The following is a 21218-nucleotide window of genomic DNA, read 5'->3' as shown; positions in this document are numbered from 1 at the left end:
CACCACCCATGACACACACAACGTTACTGTACCACGCTCTGGCTGTCATGCACTGCACTGCAGTCTGCCCTTCATCTTTTTTTTTTTCGTCCATGGCGTTACGCCTTCGTAAAAACCTTTTTTTCCAACAGCACTTTGTCAGTGTCCTTGACGAATCTTCGGCTCTTCCGGAGCTCGAGTTACGCGCCTCTCCGCGGACATGACAGCTAAGCGAAGCCCGTGTAAGCTTTGTTCAGATCTTCGGCTCGGCATGAATCCAGTGCCCGGTTTCCGCGGGCATTCCGCTCCACGTACAAGCACAGGTGGTGATGACCGGATGGCGTGCAACTCTTCGGATGGCACTCAACAAGGTAAAATGGTGGAGCGAACACTTCGAACTGCTCTGGAAAGACAATGCTGCTAGTCAGGCTCATTGTTGTCGGAAGTAGGCTCCTTCTGCAGACTGTGGCTTGGTCGCTTGATCTGAGAATTTGCTTCTCCATTGTCTAAAAACCATTGTTCGTCGTCACTGCATTCAGCGTGTGCTTCCTCACACAATGGCCGTCTCTGCGGACACTGTACGCACCAGATGGGAGTGGACGAATTAGCCTCCAACCGCATCCAGCCGGTAGCATCTAGAAAGCTGAAGAGCGTTGTTCGCCCATCCTTCATCGGGGCCCAAACTAGGCCGCGGAGGAGCCTCGACAAGGTCAAGGGCTATCGGCATGGGCCTCGGTTGGTGGAGACCCCCGCTGCAAGCTTTGAGCGTCTCGCTCAGTCCTCTGTGGATGACTCGTGACAGATTGCAGCACATCTGGCGAACACGCGAGCTGCGAATAAGGTGGTGCAGGTCCGAGTCCAAGGGGCGCCATGGTCTCGTGTCAGAGCGCCCCAGTGTGGGCTTCAATCACTTTTGCAAAGCCTTCGAGACATAGGTGACTCCCATCCTTGTCAAACCCTTGGTGTCAGCTACATGATCAGGTTCCCGTGATAGTCGGTGGACGTTCCCGTTGTCTTGCTTCTGGATGGCCAATTAGGGCGATGTCGTTCATGCTGACATGCTCTCAATTCGGAAAATTCTCCGTTTCTGCTGCGAGATGTCAAGCGTGATGACGGTTACCTTTTTCGGTTTCGAATCATCTTTTTTTTTCGGCCTGTTTGCTTGTGTCGCAGCCAAGAGCCAGCAATTCGGATGCTTGATGGCCCCGCCTCTCGCCTGTCCTCGCCGGTGGTCAGGTATGCCGCTGCGCCTTGTCGCTCTCGCCGACGGCCAATCACCCCGAATATTGCCGCTTCCGCACTTCCGACTCGCCGCAGACATGCTTGGAAGTGCAGATCACGCCCTGAGCTCATCTGCCATGCCGGGAACGACCGGCTTCCCGCGGCAATTGCAGGCATCGGTGGGACGAAGATCATTGTGACGTGACGCGCTTCGCCCCCGCAAGCAGCTAAGGCGTGCTTTTGGCCCTCTTGTATATGTCCTTAAGCTTGCCGCAGAATCGCATTGTCATGCTCATCAAGACTCGCAACAGCACCGGGTACCGTTTGACAATGGCAAGATCTCATTCATGCCGTGTGAGGCGACAGCAATCGGCAACGCCCATGCAGCGCGACGGCACGCCCTCTGCGTCGTCACATGGATCTCGACAAAGTGGGACCATTGTTCGTCTGCGCTTTGTGCTCGTTGCTGGTCTCTAAAAAGATGTGAAGACTGGATTGGGCGCCACTTGCCTCGAGTTTCTTCACAGACGGAAATTGGCGCATTCGAAAAGGCATGCAAAAATTTAGCACCAAAAAGATGATGGTAAAAGTAGTCAAGCGTACGTATCCAAGTGGGATAGCCTCACATTCCAGCCGACACAATGATGCATTCAGGCAGCAACGCCAACATGTTGCTTTCGAGCAGCTTCGATGTCCAGATAAGAGAAAACAGAGGCTCCAGCCGAGACGAACGCATCAGGCAGCAACACCAAACGTACGCACCGTACGGTCCAAGCTCGACACCACCACGCTGCCGTCCCTTGCATCCCATTCCAGCCCAGTCAATTTCTCGGCACCCTCGACCTTGATCAGACGGTTCCACGACTTGTTGGCGTACACATTGACGCTGTCCGTCGCCACGGCCAGGAACTGCAACGAAGGGTCAAACTTGACCGCTGACACACCCGTCGCGCCTTCCTCTTCGATCGCGAGCTTGCCGATGACGGTGAGCTTGCGAAGATCCCACACCTCGACCGCTTTGCCTGCATCGCTCGCCGCAGCTAGGTAGTAGCCGTTCTCGCTAAAGTGCAGCGACGAGACGCGACCTGGCAGCTCGGTTTGGATCAAGGACGGAGCGTTGCCCGATTTGATCTCCCAGATGCGGATCGCGCCCGTCGGGGTGCCCGCCGCGGCCAATTGGCCGTCCGGATGGAAGGAGAACGATTCGAACGAGTCGTCTTCGCCAGAAGTGAGCGTGTGAAGCTCCGACCCATCAGCGAGCGAACGGAACGAAAGCTTGCCATCGCGGCCCACAGATCCGTAGAACGTCTCCGAAGGATGGATGTCGACGCCAGTCACTTCGCTCGCGTGTGCGTCCGCGGTGTTGGAGAGCGCATAGGCTTGCGACTTGGCTCCGGTTGCTCCTGAAGGCTCCCATACCTTGACCTTTCCGTCTTCGCTGGCAGAGACAATGTACGCGGGTAGTGCTGCATCGTCGCTCGCAGCTTCTGATCCGAGCGGGTTGTCGGACTTGCCGCTGACTGCGACTTGTGTGATGCGCTTGGTATGTCCTTTGAGCGTCGCCAGTACTCGTTCCTCCTTGCGATCAAATACTTGCACATTCTTGTCGTTTCCGCCTGTGACGAGCACGTTGCCGTCCACAGACAATGCAAGGCAAGACACGCCCGCCGGCTTGGCATGGTGCATCGATGGCAGCTTTTGCAGCTCTGCAAAGTCCGCGACAGTAGCCTGAGTAGCGTACCCTTCCGGCGCTTTGCGCTTCGACTTTGGCTTTCGCTGCGAGGACAGCCTTTTCGCGGTCGAGTCGATGACATCGAGAACATCGGCTGGAAGACCGCTTGCACCAGCAGCAGACGCCGCACCGTTCTCAGCTTGAGTCGAGTCGGACATCTCGACATCTTGCGCCGCTCGCGAGGTAGACGGTCCTGCGCCGATGGTGCCTTGAATGCTGGCCAGGGCCTCACGCGCCTGATCCCTCTCGTTGAGCAATCGCGCAATCACTCGTGCGCTGGCATCGTTGGCGTAGAGAGCGTGCGCCAGCTCCTGCCGCAAGTTGTCGTAGTGCTTCTTAAGTGTGAAAGTTTCGAGGATGATGGCATCGTACTCGTTTTGCAATGATGTGAGCAGAGATGGAATCGAGCTGTGTTGTGGTGGACGTGGAGCCGCCGCTTTGGGACCTGATCGAGCCAAACACAGAGGAAAAAGATCAGTCAGAACGTTGCTCGTTGCGATGCAGGCGGCGTCTCCTCTTCACTGGGCTCCTCGAACGGCTCGGCTGGTGCGACATGGCAGCTATTGATTGCTTGAGGGTGCTTGTGCAGACGGTGTCAGAACTCGATGTATAGTCGTAGCCCGAGGGCTCATCAACAGCTTCTAGTTGATATGTAGTTTTTTGAGAAAGCGATTTCATCCTTCGTGGCCTGTTGCTTGGCCATGCCGCATCATCGAGCCATCGCCAGTGCTATGAAGAGTCGGGATAGTGTAACTTACTTGACTTGATCTCGATCAGATCGTCTAGTTCGAGCGTGTCGCCCGTGACTGGGTCCTTGCCATTGTCGTTGATGTATTTTTGGATGAGACGCTGCTCGTAGACGAGGCCGCTCTTCTTCGAGATGACAGGCACCTTGGGCGGCTCTCCGGAGATAGCGCAGAACATGTTGGCGTGACCGAGTGCTCTCGTGGCTGAGTCAACCTTGAGAAATGCAGGAAGAAGCGGATGGTGTTGAGCAGTCAAGGAGATGTCAAGATTGGCCATCCGAGCAGACCTTCCAAAAAGTCAACTAACCTTCGCGTCGGCCTTTTTTGTCTGAGCGGCTCTATCGCACGACACAGTCCCACACAAGAGCGAAGTCTAACATCCTATAAAATTCGAATCGTAAGATCGCTCTGTTCTGGTGTCTCGATTTGAGCTGCTTGCACAGAGACGGCTCATCGAGGAGCAGGCCAGAAGCTGGAATGATTGCTACAGACTTGGAGCTCCGAGTCGAAGCTCGACAAGCGTTGGCCGCCTGAGCCGCCTTTGCCGATGGCAGACTGGGTTGTCGAAAGCAATCTCGTGCGTATTCGAGAGCGCGTGACGGCCGCAAGTGCGCTTTCTAGGAACGCGTTCTGAGACGGACAATGAGCTGAAGGTTAGCTCGGTCCCTTTCCCCGCAAAAGAGGCCAGCCCCTTCGCAAAGTGTTCTTGACGCTCGGTCTTCGACGGTACAGCAGGTCACGTTGCTGGTGTTCGCAATGACCGCTATGACAGTCAGTCTCGGTCTCGAACAAGCCGGTCTTGGACCAAGACAGAAAGGAGCACTCGTTGCTGCAGGATATGCCCTCGCTCGCAGAGCGCCGAGTCTGAAGGTCACGTTGCGTGACGCTGCATGGTTGCTTCGAGGGCACCGGTGTTGGCTGCGGCAGCTCTGTTGTGGGGAAGACCGAGTGGAACCGGGTATTCCGGCTAAGCGACAGCCCAAAAGGGTCGCGCTCTGCTGCCCTCCAAAGACACAGGGCGGGGGAGGATGAATTTCCGGCCGTGCGCTCGGCTCTGCTTAAGCTCTCTGTGTGCGGGGATAGAGACACAAGCGCGCCAGACCCTGGACACAGACAAGCCCTTTTGTTGGACTCTTTTCGCTGCTCATAGTCAACGGCTCCTCATCCTGCTTCCATCATTACCTCCTACACAGAGCCTTCCTCATCGTTGTCATTGAAGCGAGACACCCGCCCACACCTTCCTAGAGCCTTTCTGCCCCATCTCAGGCAGCCAAGTGAGTATACTCTGCTTCTCCGGTTCTCGTTGCATCTCCTCCTCATCGCAGCGTACCGAAGAGACAGTATCTTCAAAGCGGTCGATTGCGCTTTGCATCGGATCGCAAAGGGTGGCGTAGACCGTGGCTTATCGCGTCGGTCATGTCCGAGCGCCATCGCCATCGACCTCATTACAGAGACTCGTGCTGACTCTATGCTTCTTCTCTCCCTCGTCCACCACAGAATGTCCGTCGTTTCCAAGCCGTCGTCGTTGACGACCAACCCATTGCTGATTGGCTACCTCTCGGCGCTCGCTGCTAACCCTCTGCGTACCAAGTAAGTTGTCAACCATCACACCATCCTGAACCCAGCAGATAGCTGATACCAGCCTCGCCCTGCCTACTCCGTCTGTTTCTGCTGCAGGATGATCACCTCCGGTGTCCTTTCCGCGCTCGCCGAGGTGCTTGCCGGCCACTTTGCCGGCGTGGTCCCCACCGACACCCGCACCCCCTCTTCTCTCGACGAGAAGAAGCGTCAGGCGCAGCAGAACCCCGTCGGTCTCCTCCAGACCTATGCCACCAAGCTCGGCATCAACGAGCGCGCCTTCAAGATGTTCCTCTACGGCTTCTTCGTCTCCGCTCCCATGGGCCACGTCCTCACCGGTCTTCTGCAGAAAGCCTTCGTCGGTCGCACCAGCACCAAGGACAAGATCCTGCAGATTATCACGTCCAACCTCACGGTGAGCGTCTTCGCCAACTGCGTCTACCTCTCGTGCATGGCCTACATCAACGGTGCGCGCGGGGTCGAGAACATCAAGCGCGCCGTCAAGGCTGCCTTCTGGCCCGTGATGCGCGTTACGTGGTCCACAAGCCCCATCACCATTGCCGTGGCTCAGAACTACCTTCCCGCCGTCGTCTGGGAACCCTTCTTTACGTTTATCCGGTTTATTCTGGCCACCTACTTCAACACGATCGCCAAGAGCAAGCAGATGAAGCTGGCTAGACAGGCCAAGCAGACCCAGCTCGATGCGGATCTCGCCAAAAACGCCGCCAAGGGCAAGTAAACATATGGTCAAACGCCAACGAATGTATTACCGCAACATCTAGGTATCTATGCAAATCGTGTCTATTCTATGAGAAGTCCGCCTAGTCGTCGACGAGTTGGAAGCTGATTGTGGCATACGTCAGATTCTCGTCCGTTGTGCTGCGGAGCGTGTATCTAACCGGCATATCCTTGAACCACTTGGCCACGTTCAACTTGACCGGTCCAATGCCCAGGTTGAACGTGTTGAAGTCCATCGCATCCGTAAAAAAGCTTGCGCCGTAGACGACGTCCGGGTCGTAGGTAAAGTCCAATCGGTTCTTCTCTGACGCAAAGTGCTTGCGTCTGCGTGGCACGGGGAGAGATTGGGTGGTAAAGATGAAGGCGTTGTCCTCGATCATGTCGGTGGAAGGGTCGGCGAATCGCCATGGACCCAACTGCTCGTCCAACTTCGAGGGCGAGGATCTGGACGATTGGGCCGAGCTCGAACGACTGAGGTGCGTGTGGGAGAGGGTATCGGCGAGTTTGAAATCGCCATCCTTGAGACCGTCGGATTTGGCCGATTCCTCCATCTCGTGTCGGATCGAGGTGGTGATGCGTTCCAACTTGGGCATGTCTGCCTTTGCACTGGGGGTCGATTGAGGGGCGCTGGCAGAAGGAGCAGGCGCGGCACCAGCAGCAGCAGCGTTGTCCTCGTCCACCGGCATAGCAACCCCGTGCTTCGGCTTGGGCGCTACCAACGCCGGCTCTTTGTCCTCCTCGCCCACATCCCCCGGCGGAGCAGCGGCAATATCCCCCGCTCCCAAATCGCTAAACCTTCCACTCCCCACGTGGGGCGAGAGGGGCATCTCCTCGCTCGCGTCCTGGTACTGCGGCGTGTGTGCTCGATCCGGCGTCCTCTCATGATCGCCCCTCTTCCCGCTCCCCAAGAACGACAACATCCTCTGTCCCGCGCCGTGCTGCACATCACCGCTCCCCACACTCCCCACGCTACCCTGGCGAGCGACCGCATGCGTCTCGTCCTGGCGCGCGCTCTTCAACTTCGCATGGTGCGCCTCCAACAACGCCCGCACCCGTGGCTCGTCCTTGAAACCCACGAAGCGCCAGTACTTTTTCAGCACGCGCTCCTCCTTCGGCGCCCCCGAACCGCCGAAGCCGCCGAACCAGCCTTTCTTCTTCTTGCTAGGCGCGCTTTTCTCGCTCATACTGCGACTGCGGTCGAGACTCTCGCGAGGGACGATATCCCCTTCGTCTTCCTCGCTCTCGGCAGGGCTTGCGACGAGCGCACCTTGCGGGTTGTTGTTGCTCTTCTCGGGGTCGATCGTCGGGGTTGCGGGTCGGGAACTATCCGGTGTGGTTCCCCGATGCGTGTGTCGAAGCACCACCACCGCATCATGCGCGCGCGATGGCGCAGGCCACGCGCAGAACGTGTTCATACACGCAATGTACGGCGACATGATATACGGCCTTCCCGAGTCAGGGTGGAGCTCGTAGAACGTACACGGATCGATGTACTTGGCGACGCGCATGCCGGCGTTGAACGGCGCACGCGGGAAGTCGACGAACCGATCGAAATCCGTGCCGAACAGAACGTCGTTGCCGGACAAACGCTGCTTGAAACGTCCCTCGATCTGGATGCAGAATTTGCGAGAGCGGCCTTCGAAGTACTCCCGACCAGGCTGAGAGGGTTGTGCGCCGGGTGCATCGAGGATCCGCACAAGGACGCGACCGACAAAGTGGTCGGTAGAGATCTCGTGCGGGTGTTCCGTGTCGTTGAGGCGACAGTCTTCCATATGGAATCGGTCAGGACCGACTTGCACTTTGAGGCGCGGCATGATGGTGCTGCTGAGCGACGAAGCTTGGGTTGGGTCGATGAGAGAGCTTGAGGGTATATGATGTAGATGGCTTGGAAGATGCAGATCCTGAACGAGGCAGAGGCTTGAGCGGCTCTAAAAATCTATGTAGCGGTTCCAGGAGCGGACGGTTCGCTAGTTAAGGGTGTCCGAGCTTTGTTGAGCCGCCAAGAGGTATCGTTCGGTGCCGATGATGACAGCGAAGCAGGAAGGGGCGGTATGACGAGACGAGGTGGTTCGGGTATGACGCTGCTTCCTGGAAGCACCAGGGAGCAACTGTGGGTATAAGGCTCGGATGATAACGTGAGGTTATCAAGTCAAGCGTGGGTAGGGCTTGATGGTGGGAAGGAGGGAAGGTGAACGGGTCAATAAACGAGGTGAATGAATGCTGGCCGTTCAGAACAGGGTTTGTGTTGGTGTCGATCCTAAACTCCGCTCCACATCGACATCGTTACGAATTTTGCTTACGCTCGGCACGTTTGGCTCGCTTACCAGCAACCCGCCCTACGCCACTTGGCTTCCCCTCAAGGCAACTCTATTGTCCGTAGTCACAGCCGGAGATGTGGGGTGGACTTGAAGCCCTGTTTGACCGAGCGAGAGCAGACCGAAATTGGACACTTGACGTAAACAGGCATGCTGTCTTTACAAGTACCGAGGTGCAGTGCTCAGACCCATTTCACAAGACACGTTCACTCTGAATCTCGCAATTGCCAACATACGATGACAGATGAAAGGGGGTGCTGATGTCAAATTAAGGTCTTACGCTCGACATGAAGCCTCTGTGCAAGGCTGAGGATCGCCTCAGAATCAGCTCACTTGTGCTGAAAGGTGCTATTCCTCATCTTCCGTCGGCAACAAACAGATCGGCAGAAATTCCAAAGTTTGGCTCAACCTTTTCCGGTCATGCGTTGCGACCATGCGGAATCCGTGCAGGCTGCACGCTACACTTCTGCAGTATCTTGAACCGTGTGTAGCAAGCTCCTGTCTTACGGGCCACTACTGCGACCTGGCCAAACAGGGGCTCGCGACTAGCCCGAGCAGACACCGCAGTGGGTGACCTCGTGTGGGTATATTTTCGGCTTGACAGGTTGGGTCGGCGCGTCATCCTCTGCGGCGTCGAGCCGGAAATACAAGCGAGACCCACAACAGCGGGTCGCTGGCGTCCACGCCGTAATCCAGCAGATCGGGCAGCCTTCCGATACGTCCGATCCTCTGCTTTCTGACCCAGCCCGCTGCTCAGATGGGACCGATCTCGCGTTCTGAATCTTCTCACTCGGAAGAACAGCCTCGCTACCCTTCAGCATCACCACCTCAGAACACGAACGGACTGATCGACGGGCGGATTCCTTTCTGAATTTGCTATGTACACGAAAGAATGAGACAATTGTCGTTGAGAACTTTGGCAAGACATCTACTGGCCGAGACCCTTGCGGAGACCGTCGGTGAGCGCCCAGATACCCCACGCACCCGGGTCGGGGGGCATGTCTCCGTCGTCCTTGCTGCCCACGTACGTAGCTCGTCCCAAACGGGGCGTCATCTTGACCGTCGACTCCGCGCCCTTCTTGGAAGCCTCGACGGCCTCAGCGAGGGACTTGCCCGCGCCGAGCGAGCGGCAGAAGGGGTCGAGAGCGTCGACCAGCGTTCGGTCTCCCGGACGAGCGGGCGTGTAGCGACCCAGGTTCTCAAGCGCATCCAGAGCTGCCTTGCCCCACACCTTGACGTCCGCCTGCGAGCCCTTGGGGTTGGACAGCAGCGACTGCACCAGACCGGCAAAGAAGAGCGCGTAGATGGCACCCGACGTACCACCCATGGCGTACTCGAGCACTTCACCGATGGCGATCAGCGTACCGGCAGCGTTGTCGATGGGGATCTCGCCCTCCTGCAGCGCCTTCTTGACGGCGTTACCGGCCTGAGCGAGCGTCTCACCGCAGTCACCGTCACCAACGATGGTGTCATAGCGAGTCAGGGTGGGCTCCACCTCGACAGTGGCATCGCAAGCAGCGAGGATGGCCTTCTTGACCAGCTCGGGGTCCGGGTTGCTGGGTCCGCCAGACGAAGAGCCAGGGTCAGCGAGACCGCTGACCGATCCACCGGCCTTGCGCACCGACTGGAGGTGGTCGTCGGCCTCCTTCTCCTCGGCCTTGCGGTCGCGAGGGTGGCCGCTCGAGGAGCCCCAGCCGCTCTGCACGCCAACCCACGAGGCGGCGGTGGTAGGGTGGTCGAGCAGCTCCAGCAGGCTCTCACCGGTGGTCTTCTCGAATCGCTTGTGGTTGATGAGCGAGACGCCAAAGCCGGGGGCGTTGAGCGAAGTCATGTACGAGCCGCACAGAACACGGCTGGGGTGCAGGTTCCACTTGCTCTCGAGCAGCTCGATGGTGAGGTCGACGATAGCGTTCATTTCGAGCTGGCTCATGCCGCCGAGGTTGTTGATGAACACAACAGGGGCATCCTCCTTGTCGAAAGGCGTGTAGGCGCGGTCCTCGTCGTCAGGGTTGAGCAGCAGATCGAGCATCTCGCCGAGGAGCGCCTCAGGCTCGGGCTTCTTGTCCATGTGCTTGAAACCGGGCTCGTTGTGGATACCCATGCCGAGCTCAGCGGCCTCGGGAGCGAGAGCGCCACGCTCCTCGTCACCCTTGGGTCGACCGGGGACGTGGCAGTGGTCGAGCGAGGTACCGATGGAAACCATGTTGTCCATCAGAGTGCGGCCGAGCTCGCCGATCTTCTTGAGCTCGAAGCCCTTGTCGGAGGCAGCACCGAGAATCTTGCAGGTGAAGATGTTACCGGCGAGACCGCGGCGACCGACGAGACCACCGCGCTTTCGGCCGACGGCAACATCGTCAGCCACGATAACGGCCTCGACACCGCCACCCTGCTTGCCAGAGTAAGCAATGGCAGCACGGGCCTTCTCGGCAGCAAGACCGAAGTGGAGGCAGTCACCCGTGTAGTTGTTGACCACCATGACGACACCCGCGTCGTGGTTGATCAGATCGATTCCAGAGCAGATCTGAGCGGCAGAAGGGGAAGCGAAGATGTCACCAGAGATGGCAGCCGCGAGCATACCCTCTCCGACGAAGCCGCCCTGACCGGGCTCGTGACCGGCACCGCCACCAGAGATGACGGCGACCTTCTTGTTGTCGTGCGCGGGGTTGTAGACGACCTTGTGCTGAGCGTAGTATCGCAGAGCGGGGTTCTGCGCAACGGTACCTCGGAGGTTGCGCTCCACGAGGCCCTGGGAGTTGTCGAACATGTGCTTGGTAGCCATCTTGACGGACTGGGCACTGCACTTATGCTTAGCGTTGACGGAGGAGAGGGGTGTTTGTGAAGGAGGTGGTGGAAGACAAGTAACCTTCGAGCGAGAGAAGTAGAGGTGTATTGTTCCGGGGCGAACAGGAAACAGGGGTATCTGACTTGTTGATAGCGTTGCTCAACAAGGTTATGGTGTGGATTGGGAAGAAGATTCACACGATGCGCAAGACACAACTTGAACTCGGTCTGATTCAGTGGCGAGGTCGAGCGTGGACATAACCAACTGGGCCAAGCTGCACGGGGCAGGCCAATGAAAACCAGCGAGTGCGAAGAGCGTTGGTGGGGCCTCGACTGTGCGTAATTCGACGGCGGGTGGGTGCCACCTTGCAAGTCAACTTTTTGTTTGCAGCCGACCGGATCTTCGCTCTTCGGCGACTGGCAAGAGGCGAGTTGTTTGCCGCTGCTCTGGTCATTTGACGAGGTGCGGGGCAAGCAGCTCTCATCGTGCTAACCCTTTGAAAGAGGCAGCCAGCCAGCCAGCCAAGAAGGGGACGTGCGCAGATAAGTGCAACTCGAGCGCCTTTTGCAGCACAAGCGAAGTCCAAATTTGCCGAGTTTGCCTCCACCTCTCATCCAATCTTGTTTGAATTTGCCCGAAGACTGATCAAAAGCCTGAGCCAGAGAGTCGCGTGCTTCCTCGCATGGCCCTGCCAATCTTCTTTGTCCCATCAGCCAGTCAGACACGAGAAAACTCGCCGCGATTTTCCATTGTGCCACGACATCGGACACCGTATCCTCAGATTCCGGTGTCTTTCCTTGCTCAATGCCTCGAAGTTGCAGAAAGCCGGACTCAGAGCGAGAACAAGGCAGCAGGAAGAGACGGCTTGCGCCGAACAAAGTGCAGTGTCAGCCGTCAATCACAGCACGGAATCGAACCAAGTCGACACGTCGGCCCTCGGCATCAAAGTTCCTGTCACGGGGGTCAGTGACAGCGATCCTTTCCGAAGAGCCAGTAAGATCCTCAAAGCGGCTATGAGTGCTACCGACTCGCTGTGCAGGGCAGAGATGGCGGAAAACGAAGAGTTGGCCGACCGATGAGATGGGGAACCGTTTTGGTGGCAGACAGCCGCGTCGGTGAATTTCTTGCCGAGGACCGCCAGCTTCCGGCACTGGAAGAACAACGTCGTCTCGATCCGTCTGCTCTCCATGCCGACCAGATTCGTTTCCAAAATATCAAGGTCAGATCGACAAGGACTGACATGCAGCGAGCCTGGCCGACCCGACGAGCATCTGGGATACCTGCCCGATAGACGATGCCGATCAGCTTGAATCCCAAAACATGGAAGGCTGCGCACCGGCTCGCGATGCCGGCCAAGCCTGACTTGAGGCCCGCTGAGAGTCCTCCTTACGCCTGTCATCCTCGCTGTGCCTTGACGTGACCATGATGGCGATGATTCGGACCGCTTCTGGATGTGGCGTTGGTCAGTGCACCGGCGAAAACATCCTCAGCATGGAGCTTGAGAAGAAAAGCCTCGGCTAAGCAGAAATTTCGTGTAGACCTCCTCGAGCTTCCAACGGAACATCTTCCCAATTGCATTGCCTCAAGTCCAGGTCGAAGAGCCTCACAGACTCCCCTTCTTCCCGCCATCCACTCGATACATCAACATCATGATGAACACTGCAGGCAACGCTACGCGAGCAGCTCGATCACTGGCCATCATCGTCCAGGCGGCACGACCGGCCGTGCGTCGTTCTGCTCAGCCTTCCACTTTTGTTCGCACTTTGGCCAGCTCCTCCCGATGCCTGAGCAAGGACGACAATTTTGGCAAGGCTAAGCCGCTCGACACGCCTCCATTGGCGTCCACCAAGGAGGATGTCGTCGTACCTTACCCTCAGGATAGCTCGCGGCACCCTCGTGACGATGTCGGACACAACACTACCGGTGGTCGTGTGGGGCGACACACTCAACGCACCCTGGCAAGCTTCTCGATGGAGAACAAGGTGTGCGTCATTACAGGTGCTGCTCGTGGTATCGGTAACCTGATCGCTCGTACCTTTGTCGAATCTGGCGCCAACAGCATTGCCATTGTCGATCTCAATGAGGAAGAATGTCAGCATGCTGCCAAGGAGGTCGAGGATTGGTTTGTCCAGCATGGCGGTGTGCAGCCCGGCGAGCTCGACATCCAGGGCTACGGCTGCGACATCTCGGACGAGGCACAGGTGCAAGACGTCATCGGCCGCATTCACAAGCGTTTCGGCAAGATCCACGTCGCCGTCAACTCGGCGGGTATTGTCGAGAACTTCCCTGCCACCGAGTACCCAACCCCCAAGCTCAAGAAGCTTTTCGATATCAACATCAACGGCTCGTACTTTGTCGCTCGCGAGGTAGCCAAGCGCATGATGGAGGATGAGGTCCGCGGCTCGATCGTCATGATCGCGTCCATGTCCGCGTCGGTGGTCAATGTGCCTCAGGCTCAGGCGCCCTACAATGCTTCCAAGGCAGCAGTCAAGCACCTGGCCAAGTCGATGGCGGTCGAATGGGCCAAGGCGGGCATCCGTGTCAACTCGCTCTCGCCCGGCTACATGCTCACGTCGCTGAGCCGTGCTGTGCTCGAGAACAGCCCGAACGGCAAGCAGCTGCGTACCACTTGGGAGAACCTGACACCCATGGGCCGTCTCGGTGATCCTGAGGACTTGAAGGGCGCCGTCGTTTACCTGTCCAGCGACGCTTCCGCCTTTACCACCGGCGCTGATCTCATCGTCGACGGTGGCTACACCTCGATTTGATCGTCCATAGCTCTCTCTCTCTCTCTCTCTCTTTCTCTCTCATCACTATCACAAATCATCACTAACAAGCTCAACCGCATCGAATGCATTCCAGCCATTTCTGTCTGTGTCTGTTAGCCACCTTCCAACTGTCCGAGATGTCTAGGGGCGAGAGCCATGTGTCTGATGAGACCCTCTGATTTTCTCAAATTTGTTGTGAGATGGGAGGTAACAATCGAAAACAAATCGTGGCTGGGCGCGCCATTACGGAACCGAGGAAAAGTGCTGGCTGCTGCCCCTGCGTGGAAAGCACGAACCACCACGCTGCTCAGTTCTGACAATCTGATCATCATACCTAAGCAACCTATTACCATCTTCTTTGATCCCTTCACTCGACGATCTGGCCGCCATGAGGACAACAACGGTCATCTCGACGCTGCTCGCAGCTGCAGCATGCGTCTCAGCATCCAGCCACTCCCATCCAGTGCTTGCTTTCACCTCTTCGCAAGCTTCCTCGACTAAGCTCCAGCTCCCCTCCGAATCGACCATCGATGGGTTCGTCAACTCGCTCTTTGCGTCTGGCAAGAGCTCGCCAGCGTGCCAGCTTGATGCCATTGCCCTTGTGCAGGCCGATCATTTGGACCGCAACACATTCGCTAGCCTGCGACACTCATCGACCGACTCGTTGCGGGCGAGATCGTTGGATGCACCTTCCCAGGTCACCTTCAATGTGCCCGAATCCGACATCTCTGCGCGAATTGAAAGCAGACTGAAGGAGGCGTGTGGCGCGACTGTCCACTCTCGTGTCAGTGCGTTGGAGAAGGTTGGCTCCTCTGATCACCTGCTCTTCGCCTCTATCAATATTGGCGACCTTAGGAATGAGGGTAAGTACCTTTCCACAGATGCTACTGCAAGCAAGCTGTCATGGCGATCAGCCTCGATCAGGCCACTGACTGTCCTTTTATCATGTATCTGCATTCGACCAATAGAATCTGCACTCCTGAAATCGCTGCAATCGCTCGACGAGACCCACCCGCGTAACCTCGTCATCATCGCGAACCAGGGTCGACTGCACCAGTACACCAAACGTCAGGTCGTCGCCGTCAAGCCTTCTTCGTCCAACGGCAACTGGACCGAGCCCCACGGCGGCGTCTTTGCTAAGTACCAGCTCTTCTCGACGCCTCTGCTGCTGACTCTCATCCTGGTCGGCGGTGTCTTGCTCCCGATCGTCTACTTTGCCGTGGCCCAGCTGGCCCAGGTGCAGACGCCAGACCAGATGGGTGTCCGCAAGGATCCCATCTCGGGCGACAAGAAGCAGCAATAGATTCTCGGATTCGATCACCCCACGTCGCACTCTTGTTCTCTGTAGTTCTCGCTAACCCTCGCAATCCAGTACATACCTTCCTCGGAGGCATTCAAGTCGCACAGCCGAGCGGCATCTTCATCTTTTAACCATTGATCTTGTCATGATTGCATTTGGACATGTATACAGCACAACGGCGATGTCTCTCGGATCACATTCGTCGAAGCTCCGACAACTACATGGCGAGGGTCGACGGTCCAGCCTGGGGCTGGTGCACCTTCTCCTCACTCACAGACTCATCCTGCAACTGCCTCTGCTGTCTCGCTTCTGCGCGTCTCTCCTTCCTCTCCCTCACCTGCACAGCGCGCTTGGACTCCCAATACGTCCTCCCGTTCCACCTCGCGACCAACCTCCCCTCCCTCCAGATCTGCCACCACAAATAACCCGCAACCACCACCCAGTACCCAACATACATAATGATGCTTCCGTACGTCGCAGTGTTGTTCCACCCCACTAGGGAGTTGAGGATGCCCCAACCTGTGCCGCCCTTGTTGTTCTCGGGGTTACCGTAGTTGAAGTGCCAAACGTACCCTCTGGCGTCGTAACTACCCGGTCCATCACCGCTCTCCGCCGCGCTGTCGCCGACCAGTCGGACATACGTGTAGAATTGGAGGTAGTACACTGCCCTGCTAGCCATACCCGCTGCGATGAGGAGGAGGAAGCAGGTGGAGGCGATGAGGAAGAGACGAACGGAGAGGATGTTGCCGGAACGGAAGATGAGGTAACCGATCAAAAGGCCGACGGCGAGACCGACGATGGCAGGGAGAGGGATGGAGGTGGCGGGAAGACCGAGGGAGACACCGCCGATGAAGACGACGCCTTCCAGGCCTTCGCGAAGGGTGGTGATGAGGGGGATGGTGAACAGCGCCAGCGTTCCGCGGTTGAGTCGCAGTTTCAGATCTCCACCCTTGGAGAACAGACCGCGGAGGCCCCGACGACGACGAGGGGGAACAACCTCGACAGCCTCAAGCGGGTTCATCTTCTCGGTCCCAGTGGTCTTCATTCCAGTCTCATCCGGTCGACCAGCGGAAGACGAGGTGGAAGCACCATCGTTCGCCCCCAGCGCATGCACCGCCGTCGCCTCCCCCACCTCCTCCGACTGAACAGGACGAACGTTGGAGATGGAAAAGGCATTCTCGAGCTTGCGCTTCCACTTGCGCTTGCTGTTGCCGGCACGAAGGATGGCCAGCGACATGGGCGTGATGAGCAACACGGCGATAAGACAGAAAATGCCCTCCCACAGCTCCTCCGCTTTGCCGTAGAGGTCGGTGACCTGGGTGTAGAACACCGCCAGGAACGCGGCGCCGATGATAAAGGCGATCACCAGACCCGTCAGCGCGCCGAGAAGAACCTACGAGAACAAAACACCAAGGTCAGCTATCAATAGTGTAGAGAGGTGGGGCGAAGGGGGGAACTTACGATCTTGCGCAACTTGCGTACGATGGCGCGCTTCTTGTTGTCCGCCTCGGTCTTTTGGGCTTCGCTGAGCGAGGATTCGGATTCGTGATCATCCGTGGACGAGGTGTGCATGACCAGGTTCTCGAGCATACCAGAGAGGATGCCGATGACGAGCGAGGCTTCGAGCGCCTCGCGCGCAGCGATGAAGAAGATCGCGGGCGCGAACACTTTGTTGCCTGTCGCCGACATGATGAAGTGTCAAAGGCGGTGTGCTGCCTTGCGATGATGGTGTGATTTGGGAGAGGTGGTCGAGACGGACGAAAAGGGGCGAGGAAGGGCCAGATAAGTGGTGGCGAGATTTGCTTTTAGGAAGGCTCTATCGAAGAGAAGTCTCGCTCGGATCTGATAAGGCTGTCGAAAGGGGCGAGTGCCACAAGACTGGACAAGAGGCTTTGCAAGGTCTTTTCTGCTGTACAAGCAGAAGTTCAGCCGGTCAAACCAGGTGAAGGAGAGAAGAAACGGTCGAGCTGGGCCAATGGTCTCCAAGCGAAGGTCGAAGTGGGCTTCCGGGAGCGTTCGGAAGCGCGGCTGTGGACCAATCGGACACTGACAAACCAAAAGGAGGCTTGCAAACTGGTGGAAAAGTTCAAGGAGAAGGATTCGGAAGTGGCTGTTGTAGCGGCAAGAGTGGGAAAGGAGAGAGAGACGTGAAGTGGGACCGAGAGCAAAGAATTGAGCGATGAAAGTTTATCAGATCAAGCCAATCTGAGAGTCGTTCGTTGTGCTCATGAAAGAGGCAACGGCTTTGCAGGTCTTACGAAGTTGGCTCCTGCCGCACGGGCACTTGATCGGAGCCTGTCCAGGCCCAATTGACTACGGAAGACGGTCAACCCGAAAGCTCGTTTGTCTCATTGTGTGACTGCCCCCTCAGGTCTAAGGACCTAGCGAAGACAATGTTTAAGCCACCTTTGATGCATTGTTCTCACGGTCAGTGCTTGATTGGATAGATGCAAGGCCTCGAGTCTGGTCGGAGAGGGCCGGCCGAACTGTTGAAGCAAGTGCCGAAGCCCACAATTGCAGACAGGCGTGGGACAAGCTCAAAGCCAAGCTCGAGCGATACGAGGCAAAAGAGCGTGGCGTAGGAAAACACTGATCTTGTGCGTGAAGCGGGTTATCAGATAGAAGAAAGCCTTGCCTGCCTGAAAGGGGTTTTCACCCTCGGCTCGAGTGGACACGCGGGCGGGCAAGCGAGCCTTAGGCTGTGGACCAGCGGCTCACGGCCCAACCAAGCGGACTGCAGAGTTTCACCAACAAGCAAAGCTCAATCTGATTGGTTTCTCTTGTCCAGCTCCGCTCTCTTGAATGAGCCAGGCCCCACTTTGACGAGGCTCACATCGTTCGATATGCAAAGCATGCATGGGCGGTCCTCTGGGCTTTCAGCCTCCGACGCTCACGCTTTCACCTGCACCGGCGAGAATGGGCAAGCTCTCGCTTTTCGCCCCCATGCCCACGCAAATTTTCATCGACGCAAGCCGAGACCAATTAGACGGCCCTTCGAGGTTCTTTGGTCGAGGGTCGGGCGGTGATTCGTAGCGCGGTGCAGCTCAAAACTTCATTTGGTCCCACGCCAGCCTCGGCTGCCCATTGTCCTGCAAGAGCGGGAGGCTTACCGCGGCACGCGAATCCCTTCTGCCTCGGTCCGCCCCCTCCCTTTAGGCTCGAGAATTCTTTATCAGATGGGATCAGATAGACCGCTTTTGCGCCCTGCCGAGCTCTTCTTCTCAGCAGAACTTGTTCCTTCATAGGCGTTGACCGTCTTTTGCGCCGATTGTTCCTGTGAGCCTCGCCCAGTCTTTCAGCTTTCTCATCGAGACACTACCCACTCTAGAGGACCGACGCCTTCTGCACGGACATCGGCTTCCCTTGCCCCCACTCCCGAGTAGCCTCACTCTTCCTCTCCTTGTCAAAGCTCCCATTGGATTGTTCGGCTCATCTTCAAGCCACTTTCGCCAAACAGTCCCACTCGATACTCGAAACCGATCCCGCTACCTTCCGACAGAGGAGCGGGACAACCAATAGCATTACAGCGCCCACTTCCTTCGGCTTTCCGCCACCAACTTCTTCCGTGCCCACCCATCACATGATCTTCTGATCAACGCGCTACTTCGGCACTTCTCCTCGCAACGGCTTATCAGATCGAACCAGCCCGAGTAGAGCGCTACTTACCCAGGCAAAAATTTCTTCTGCCCGTCTCATCGTCGCATATCTGATAGTTCTTTCAAGGCCGCTCTCGCCCCAAACTTCCGCTCTCTCGCCCACCTCAGCGCCGTCAAACTCTCAGCTGATTGCCTGTACCGAGATCTCGGCTTCTTGTTCAAGTAGAGAGGCTCGGCTCCTCCGTTTCTGTTCACCTTCATCATCCACTCCTCATAGACCGCGAACGAGCTGGTCGTCAAGCACATCGTCACCATCATGGTCTCAGCACGTCGTCGTTCAGCAATACCGTCGCTGGCGTTGCTCGCCTCGTCACTATGCTCGCTGCTCTCTATCGCAAGCGCTGCCACCGTCGAGCACCACTGGAACATCAACTGGGTGCCCGATGTCAACCCAGACGGTCTCTTCCCAAGGCATGTCATCGGCGTCAACGGAACATGGCCTCCTCCCATCATCAACGTCAACGCCTCCGATGTCCTCCGCGTCACTGCCACCAACAACCTCGAGACGGGCGTCGGCACCTCGCTCCACTCCCACGGCATGTTCTTCAACCGCACCGGATACTACGACGGTGCCGTTGCCATCACTCAATGTCCCATCCCTCCCGGTCAGAGCTTCACCTACGAGACTCTCAACTCGCCTGCATCGCCCGATGCGCGTCGCAAGCAGATGGGCACCTTCTGGATCCACGCCCACAACAACGACCAGTACACCGACGGTCTCCGTGCCCCCGTCATCATTCATCCTGATGAGGCCGTCGACATGCACTACCAGTACGACGACGACTACACTGTCATCCTCGGCGACTGGTACCACTCCAACTACACGGACCTGGTCAAGAACGAATTCATGAACCGCAAGAACCCTACCGGTGCTGAGCCAGTGCCCAAGTCGGCTCTCATCTACTTTGCCCACACCTCCAACAGCTCCGCCGCTGAGTATCTGCCTGGCTTCAGCGAGAACGCTACGCTCCCCTTCGAGGCTGGCAAGACCTACCGACTGCGTGTCATCAACATGTCCGCCCTCGCTGCGTTCTACTTCTACCTTTCTGGCCACGATATGCAGGTGATCGAGATCGAGGGTGTTGATGTGCTGCCTCGCTCGGTCGATTTCCTCTCCCTTGCCGTTGCTCAGCGTTTCAGCGTGCTCGTCACCGCGCGCAACGACACTTCGCCCCAGAACTGGAAGCTGCACGCCAACATGGACGAGGACATGTTCGATGTCGTTCCCGACGACCTGCAGCTCAACGTCAGCGCCACCATCTCGTACCCCAACGCACCCGTCGGTGAGTTCGGACCCGAGAAGATCATCGAGGAGTACACCTACTTTGACGATCTCCAGTTCGAGCCAGTCAACGTCGAGCCGATGGTCAACCCCGACGTGGTGCACCGACTCGACGTCTCGTTCGACACCATGTCCAACGGGGAGAACTATGCGGCGTTCAACAACATCTCGTACGTCGCACCTCACACGCCGGCGCTGTTCTCCGCCGAGACCATGGGTCCTCTCGCCTCGAACCCCTCGATCTACGGTCCCAACTCCAACTCGTTCGTCATTCGTCACAACGACATGGTCGAGGTGATGCTCTTCAACTGGGATGCGGGCAAGCACCCGTTCCATCTGCACGGGCATCATTTCCAGGTGGTGTACAAGAGTCAGGATCTCACCTCGAGCGATCCGGCGATCAACCCACCGTTCAACCCCAACCAGACCAACCCGATGCGTAGGGACACGGTCATGGTGCCCCCCGGTGGATCGGCTTATTTGCGATTCAGAGCGGACAATCCAGGTGCCTGGTTCTTCCACTGCCACATCGACCCGCATCTCGTCTCCGGGTTGGCAAGCATCTTTATCGAGGCGCCAGAGGTGCTTTCGGACAACTACCTTAGTGTGCCCGGCTTTATCAAGGATCAGTGTCGTGTGCAGAACATTGCTACTTCGGGCAACGCCGTCGGCTTCAACTCGACCACCGACTTTGACGGGCTGGCAAAGGGCCCGACGTACCTCGAGTCAGGTTGGACGGGTAGGGCGATCGCCGCGTTCACCGGGTGCACCATCACCGGTCTGCTCGGCCTCGCCACGGTCGTCGTGTACGGCTGGCATTCGGGTGAGGATGAGGATGCCGAGGATGACGATGAGGACGAGGAGAAGTAGAATCGGCCCACTTCGGCAGCACAAGTAGATGCATCAGAATTGTATGATTGAAAAAGCGCACGCAATAGAATCGCAGGCATCAGACGAAAGGCGCTTGAGATGGTCGGAATGATGATGACGTGTCGCAGAGCCGCCGGTGAATCGAATGTCGATGCCTGCGACAACGATCGTCGCGCGGCTGTCCTCCGAACGTTGGTCTTGAACCAGTCTGATCTGCGGATCCGCACATGAGAAGCCGCTCGGAGCTCGAC

The 21218-nt window shown here is 57.5% G+C and overlaps 8 protein-coding genes across 8 annotated transcripts; 4 read left to right on the top strand and 4 right to left on the bottom strand.

Moving 5' to 3' along the window:
* Nucleotides 1-1935: 1935 nt before the first annotated feature.
* On the bottom strand, nucleotides 1936-3856 carry PSEUBRA_000124 (WD40 repeat; the record flags this gene model as incomplete). Its single annotated transcript, XM_016435729.1, has 2 exons — nucleotides 1936-3377; nucleotides 3691-3856. 2 exons carry the CDS (start codon nucleotides 3854-3856, stop codon nucleotides 1936-1938), a joined length of 1608 nt encoding a protein of 535 aa, XP_016294732.1.
* A 1320-nt stretch (nucleotides 3857-5176) lies between these two features.
* On the top strand, nucleotides 5177-5995 carry PSEUBRA_000123 (Mpv17/PMP22; the record flags this gene model as incomplete). Its single annotated transcript, XM_016435748.1, has 2 exons — nucleotides 5177-5268; nucleotides 5356-5995. 2 exons carry the CDS (start codon nucleotides 5177-5179, stop codon nucleotides 5993-5995), a joined length of 732 nt encoding a protein of 243 aa, XP_016294731.1.
* Nucleotides 5996-6077: 82 nt separating this feature from the next.
* Nucleotides 6078-7808, bottom strand: PSEUBRA_000122 (Protein of unknown function DUF1769; the record flags this gene model as incomplete). The annotated part of the gene is made up of 1 exon (XM_016435720.1): nucleotides 6078-7808. The coding sequence occupies one exon, from the start codon at nucleotides 7806-7808 to the stop codon at nucleotides 6078-6080; it is 1731 nt and encodes a 576-aa protein (XP_016294730.1).
* Nucleotides 7809-9237: 1429 nt separating this feature from the next.
* PSEUBRA_000121 (DhaL domain protein) lies at nucleotides 9238-11088 on the bottom strand (the record flags this gene model as incomplete). The annotated part of the gene is made up of 1 exon (XM_016435718.1): nucleotides 9238-11088. One exon carries the CDS (start codon nucleotides 11086-11088, stop codon nucleotides 9238-9240), a length of 1851 nt encoding a protein of 616 aa, XP_016294729.1.
* A 1652-nt stretch (nucleotides 11089-12740) lies between these two features.
* Nucleotides 12741-13859, top strand: PSEUBRA_000120 (NAD(P)-binding domain protein; the record flags this gene model as incomplete). Its single annotated transcript, XM_016435749.1, has 1 exon — nucleotides 12741-13859. The coding sequence occupies one exon, from the start codon at nucleotides 12741-12743 to the stop codon at nucleotides 13857-13859; it is 1119 nt and encodes a 372-aa protein (XP_016294728.1).
* Nucleotides 13860-14247: 388 nt separating this feature from the next.
* On the top strand, nucleotides 14248-15162 carry PSEUBRA_000119 (uncharacterized protein; the record flags this gene model as incomplete). Its single annotated transcript, XM_016435750.1, has 2 exons — nucleotides 14248-14722; nucleotides 14828-15162. 2 exons carry the CDS (start codon nucleotides 14248-14250, stop codon nucleotides 15160-15162), a joined length of 810 nt encoding a protein of 269 aa, XP_016294727.1.
* A 214-nt stretch (nucleotides 15163-15376) lies between these two features.
* PSEUBRA_000118 (Iron permease FTR1) lies at nucleotides 15377-16848 on the bottom strand (the record flags this gene model as incomplete). The annotated part of the gene is made up of 2 exons (XM_016435721.1): nucleotides 15377-16552; nucleotides 16621-16848. The coding sequence occupies 2 exons, from the start codon at nucleotides 16846-16848 to the stop codon at nucleotides 15377-15379; spliced, it is 1404 nt and encodes a 467-aa protein (XP_016294726.1).
* Nucleotides 16849-19071: 2223 nt separating this feature from the next.
* Nucleotides 19072-20967, top strand: PSEUBRA_000117 (Multicopper oxidase, type 2; the record flags this gene model as incomplete). Its single annotated transcript, XM_016435744.1, has 1 exon — nucleotides 19072-20967. The coding sequence occupies one exon, from the start codon at nucleotides 19072-19074 to the stop codon at nucleotides 20965-20967; it is 1896 nt and encodes a 631-aa protein (XP_016294725.1).
* Nucleotides 20968-21218: the final 251 nt, after the last annotated feature.

The sequence above is a fragment of the Kalmanozyma brasiliensis genome (genome assembly GCF_000497045.1).
Source record: "Kalmanozyma brasiliensis GHG001 unplaced genomic scaffold PSEUBRA_SCAF1, whole genome shotgun sequence".
Classification (NCBI taxonomy): domain Eukaryota; kingdom Fungi; phylum Basidiomycota; class Ustilaginomycetes; order Ustilaginales; genus Kalmanozyma; species Kalmanozyma brasiliensis.
The sequence above is the reverse complement of the archived record's forward strand: the minus strand, read 5'-3'. Positions and strand labels throughout refer to the sequence as shown.